The sequence below is a fragment of the Chiloscyllium plagiosum genome, chromosome 40, assembly GCF_004010195.1.
Source record: "Chiloscyllium plagiosum isolate BGI_BamShark_2017 chromosome 40, ASM401019v2, whole genome shotgun sequence".
In the NCBI taxonomy this organism is placed as follows: domain Eukaryota; kingdom Metazoa; phylum Chordata; class Chondrichthyes; order Orectolobiformes; family Hemiscylliidae; genus Chiloscyllium; species Chiloscyllium plagiosum.
In genome coordinates, this window is record NC_057749.1 from 16,144,977 (window position 1) to 16,150,989 (window position 6,013).

General features: G+C 42.6%; 1 protein-coding gene and 1 long non-coding RNA gene across 5 annotated transcripts in view; one reads left to right on the top strand and one right to left on the bottom strand.

The window, feature by feature from the left end:
* The window catches only part of LOC122542561 (creatine kinase U-type, mitochondrial-like), a 22,840-nt gene extending 19,557 nt beyond the window's left edge, over positions 1-3,283 (top strand). For 2 of the 3 annotated variants that reach the window (XM_043680448.1, XM_043680447.1), the window contains 2 exons: positions 924-1,049; positions 1,423-1,762. In XM_043680448.1, the coding sequence (XP_043536383.1) occupies positions 924-1,049; positions 1,423-1,542 (246 nt within the window). In that variant the 3' untranslated portion in view covers positions 1,543-1,762. Of the gene's footprint in view, positions 1-923; positions 1,050-1,422; positions 1,763-2,829 lie in introns of those variants that run through there. The other variant, XM_043680449.1, reaches the window with a different exon arrangement.
* The window catches only part of LOC122542562, a 17,004-nt gene that overhangs the window by 9,783 nt on the left and 1,208 nt on the right, over positions 1-6,013 (bottom strand). The window lies entirely within an intron of this gene.

Consider the following 6,013-nt stretch of genomic DNA (forward strand, 5'->3'; position numbering starts at 1 on the left):
TTATGAGAGGCATGGATAGGATAAATAGACAAATTCTTTTCCCTGGGGTGGGGGAGTCCAGAACTGGAGGGCACAGGTTTAGGGTGAGAGGGAAAAGATATAAAAGAGACCTAAGGGGCAACTTTTTCACGCAGAGGGTGGTACATGTATGGAATAAGCTGCCAGAGGATGTGGTGGAGTCTGGTACAATTGCAACATTTAAGAGGCATTTTGGATGGGTAATGAATAGGAAGGGTTTGGAGGGATATGGGCCGTGTGTTGGCAGGTGGGACTAGATTGGGTTGGAATATCTGGTCGGCATGGACGGGTTGGACCGAAGGGTCTGTTTCCATGCTATACAACTCTATGACTCTATACTATCGGGCATAGCCAAAAATGAGGTGTCAATCTGATGGTGCCACAAAGAGGGCTGTTTCGCCTTTCAAACAGCATAAGCAGCAAGTGATAAACAAAGCTAACAAATTCCTCAATCAACAAGTCAGATCTAAGCTCAGCAATTCTGCCACATCCATTTGCAAATAGTGGACAATTAAACAATTCAATAGAGGAGTAGGTTCCACAAATATTCCCATTCTTAACAATGGGGGACCCCAGCATTTCATTGCAAAGGATAAGGCTGAGGCAGCCACAACAATCTTAACTTAGTCTTTGGCCAATGCAATTCACTCCACTTGATATCAAGGAAAGGCAGAAGACACTGAATACTGCAAAGGGTGCTGACAATATTTCAATATTAGTACTGAAGATTTACTCTCCAAAATGTGGCATACCCTGTAGCCATACTGTTCTAATACAACTGCAATACCGGTATTAATCTAACAATGTTGGACTATAACCTGGTGTTGTGTGATTTTTAATTTGGATGTTAACAGACAGCTTTTTGTTTGATAGAAGCTCCCTGTTATCTTTAATTTCTGATTCAGGATCCTCGCTTCCCGAAGATCCTGGAGAACCTGCGACTGCAGAAACGAGGGACAGGGGGAGAGGACACCGAAGCTGTGGACAGCGTGTTTGATATCTCAAACCTGGACCGTCTGGGGAAATCTGAGGTGAGTTACCACAGTTTATTATACAGTGGTTATGTAATGGGGAAGGCACAAGGGGGCAGTAGGGGAGAGAAAAGTGTACATGAATAGGTTTCCTTGAAGGGATCTCGAGATAACAAAGGGAGAATTTGTGGGAGGGGTCAGGATTCATTGGGGAAGTGAAGGGGGGAATACAGGGAAATTGGAACAGAAGAAGGGGAGGATATCAGTTCAGGGATAGATTTCCTTTGGGAAGTGAAGGAAGGATCAAGCATGGCAATTGGACGGGAAAAGAGGCATGGAGAGGGGATTATCTTTCCAAAACAAAAATAGGATTCTCCCTCCCCCTTTTGATAATGTAAAAGTCTAATCTTGAATGTCTTGTTCCTTTCTTCAGGTGGAGCTTGTTCAATTAGTGATTGATGGAGTCAACTATTTAATTGAGTGTGAGAAGAGACTCCAGCAAAGTCACGATATCCAAATCCCACCCGCCCTACGCATAAACAGTTACCATTGAGATGTATATCTCATTAAACATAGAGTCATAGTCATACAGATGTACAGCACGGAAACAGACTCTTTGGTCCAACTCGTCCATGCCAATCACATATCCTAACCTAGTCTAGTCCCATTTGCCAGGTCTTGGCCCATACCCTATTCATAAACCCTTCCAGATGCCTTTAAATGTTGCAATTGTATCAGCCTCCACCACTTCCTCTGGTAGCTTATTCCATACACACACCACCCTCTGTGTGAAAATGTTGTCCTTTAGGTCCCTTTTATATCTTTCGCCTCTCTCCCTAAACCTATGCCCTCTAGTTCTGGACTCCCCGACCCCAGGGAAAAGACTTTGACTATTTACCCTATCCATGCCCCTCAATATTTTATAAACCTCTATAAGGTCCCCCCTCAACCTTCGACACTCCAGGGAAAACAGCCCCAGCCTATTCAGTCTCTCCCTATAGCTCAAATGCTCCAACCCTGGCAACATTCTTGTAAATCCGTTCTGAATCCTTTCAAGTTTCACAACATCCTTTCAATAGGAAGGAGACCAGAATTGCACGCAGTATTCCAAAAGTGGCCTAACCAATGTCCTGTACAGCCGCAACATGACCTCCCAACTCCTGTACTCAATACTCTGACCAATAAAGGAAAGCATACCAAACACCTTCTTCACTATCCTATCTATCTGCGACTCTACTTTCAAGGAGCTATGAACCTCCACTCCAAGGTCTCTTTGTTCAACAACACTCTCTAGGACCTTATCATTGAGTGTAAAAGTCTTGCTAGGATTTGCTTTTCCAAAATGCAGCACCTTGCATTTATCTGAATTAAACTCCATCTGCCACTTCTCAGCCCATTGGTCCATCTGATCAAGAACCCATTGTAATCTGAGGTAACCTTCTTTGCAATCCACTACACCTCCAATTTTGATATAATCTGCAAACTTACTAACTATACCTCCTATGTTCACATCCAAACTGTTTATGTAAAAGACAAAAAGTAGTGACCCAGCACTGATCCTTGTGGCATTCCACTGGTCACAGGCCTCCAGTCTGAAAAACAACTCTCCACCTTCTGCCTTAAAGCCAGTTTTGTATCCAAATGGCTAGTTGTCCCTGTGTTCCATGAGATTTAACCTTGCTAACCAGTGTCCTATGGAAAACCTTGTAGAACACCTTACTGAAGTCCATATAGATCACGTCCACAATACTCTCAATGAATTCTAGCATTTTCCCCATTACCAGTGTCAGGCTAACCAGTCTACTAATTCCTTGTTTCCTCTCTACCTTTTTTTAAATAGTGGTTTTATATCAGCTAACCACTCCAAAAGGACCATTCCAGAGGATCTTGACAATGACCACCAGTGCATTTATTTTATCCAGGACCCTCTTTAAATACTTTGAGATGTGGATTATCAGAGTTGGAGGAAATTATCAGCCATTAATCCCATCAACTTCCCCAACACACTTTCCCTACTAAGACTGAGCTGAAAATGTGTTGCTGGAAAAGCGCAGCAGGTCAGGTGCATCCAAGGAACAGGAGAATCGACGTTTCGGGCATAAGCCCTTCTTCAAGACTGACTCAGTTTCTCCCTCTCACTGGATCCTGTATTCCCCAATTTTTGGGACATTATTTGTGTTCTCCTTTGTAATGATAAATCCAAAGTATGTATTGAATTGGGCTGCCATCATAACTGGCTTTGTTTCTGATACTAAAGGACCTACATTTGTCATTAAACCTATCCTCTTCACATACCAATAGAAAATTTTACAAGCAGTGTGTATGTTCCCCTGATTCGGAGATGCCGGTGTTGGACTGGGGTGTACAAAGATAAAAATCACACAACACCAGGTTATAGCCCAACAGGTTTAACTGGAAGCACTAGCTTTTGGAGCGCCGCTCCTTCATCAGGTGGTTGTATGTTCCCCATAAGCTTACTCCCATACTCTAGTTTCCGTTTCTTAATAAATCCCTTTGTCCTCTTTTACTGAAATCTGAAATGCAACCTATTGTCAAGTCTACTGCTGGTTTTGGCCAATTTGTACCCCTTCATTGCATCTAATACTAAGCCTACTTTCCCTTGCCAGCCATCATTGGGCCCCCCTTTCTGTTTTCTGTTTATGCCAGATAGGAATGAACATTTGTTGCAGTTCATCCACGTGCTCTTTAAATATTTACCATTGCTGATTCACCATCATTCCTTTAAGTGGCATCCCCAAATTTATCATTGCCAGATCGTGCTTCATGCATCATACTTTTCTGCATTCAGATTCAGGACTCTAGTCTCAGAGTCACTCTCCATCCTATTGAAGAATTCTATCATATTATGGTCAGTCTTCCCCAAGAGGCTTCATACAGTTCGATTGCCAATTATTCCAATCTCATTCCACAGTACCCAGTCTGAGTTGGTCTTTTCTCAGATTCGGAGATGCCGGTGTTGGACTGGGGTGTACAAAGTTAAAAATCACACAACACCAGGTTATAGTCCAACAGGTTTAATTGGAAGCACTAGCTATAGGAGCGTCGCTCCTTCATCAGATCTTTTCTCTAGTTGGTTCCTCAATTTATTAATCCAGAAAACCATCCTGTACATACTCCAGGAATTCCTCCTAAAGTATTGTTACTGATTTGACTGATCCAATCTTTTTCAGATTATAGTCACCCATAATTAGAGATATACTTTTATTGCTTGCATCTCTAACTCCCTGTTTATTGCCTTCCCCAACAGTACAATTATTTGAATAATTCCTGGAATGTCATATTCTTTTATGAGGAAAGGTTGTACAGGCTAGACTTGTATCCATTGGAATTTCGAAGAGTAAGAGGGCGACTTTATTTAAAACGATAAGATCCTGAGGGGTCTTGATAGGGTGAATGTGGAAAGTATATTTTCTCATGTGGGAGGATAAAGAAGAAGTCATGGTTTAAAAGTAAAGGGGTTATCCATTTAAGACTGAAAAGAGGAAAAATAACTTTTTTTCAGAGGGTCATGAGTCTCTGGATCTCACTTTCCCAAAGATGTTAGAATCAGAGGCTTTGAATATTTTTAAGACAGAGATGGACTCACTTGATAAGCAAAGGGGTGCATGTTTATTAGGGGTGGGTGGGAATGAGGAGGAATCAAATCAGCCATGAAGAATGGAGTAGGCTCAAAGCAAACCATTCCTGGTTCAAATTTGTACACTTGTAAATATACTCACACAACGAATTGTCAGAGGCTGCAATATACTGCCCGAGAGTGTAGAGGAGACAGATGCTGACAATACATTTTACAGGGAGTCAGAGTGTTGTATGAACAGAATGAACATGAAGGGCTCTTTGGAGGGAAAGGACTGAATAGCACAGAGTGAACTGGTCATTCAGAAAGCCAGCACAGACACAAAGGGCTAAATGTTCATCTGTGCTAAAGGCATCCACCATGTGGGGGAACCATGCACACACACCAAGTTCTTCACACTGTGTTTGACTTTAAAAGGGAAGAAAGTCTCTCAGTCACTCCATCAGAAGGAGATATCAATTTCAGAAGTCCAGGACCCAATAAACCCTGAATGAAATTGTATCACCTACACATCTACCCCATGCCAACTATCTGTCAAAAACCCTGTTGATGTTCAACACTGTCCTATTCACAATTCAAAATATTTCCACTGTGTATCCAGGAAAATAATAATATTAAAACATAAACAAAAATTGCCGGGTATGTTTTTCCATACTATGTAACTCTATGATAGGCAACATCTGAGGAGAGAAAGCAGAGTTAAAATTCTGGAGCCAGTCACTGCAGGAATAAACTCTGCCAACCCTGTAGAGTTTCACCAGCAATTTCTGTTTCTCATTTCCAGCATTTGCAGTTCTTTGTTTGAAATAATAATGCTATATCTGTTTTTAAATCTTAGATACTCACCACAGGATTTTTATTTTATCTCAAAAATAGACTTTATTCCTAAACTAGACAAAAGTGAAGATTGCAGATGCTGGAGATTAGAGTCGAGTGTGGTGCTGGAAAAGCACAGCTGGTCAGGCAGCATCCAAGGAGCAGGAGAAATGACGTTTCAGGCAAAAGCCCTTCATCAGGAATGAGGCTGTGAGCTGAGGGGCTGGTGAGATAAATGGGAGGGGAGGTAGGGCTGGGGGCGAAGGCAGCTGAGAGTGCGAGAGGTAGATGAAGGTGGGGGGTAATGGTGATAGGTCAGAGAGGAGGGTGGAGCAGATAGGTCAGAAGGAAGATGGACAGGTAGGACAGGTCATGAGGGCAGGGCTGGGTTGGAAAGTTGGAACTGGGATAAGGTGGGGGAAGGGGAAATGAGAAAACTGATGAAATCCACATTGACGCTGTGGGGTTGAAAGCTCCTGAGGTGGAAGATGAGGCGTTTTTCCTCTCTGCGTCAGGTGGTTAGGGAGTGGCAATGGAGGAGTCCCAGGATCTGATTCTCATGCTCCTCAGATGCTGCCTGACATTTCCAGCACCACATTCTCAACTTTAT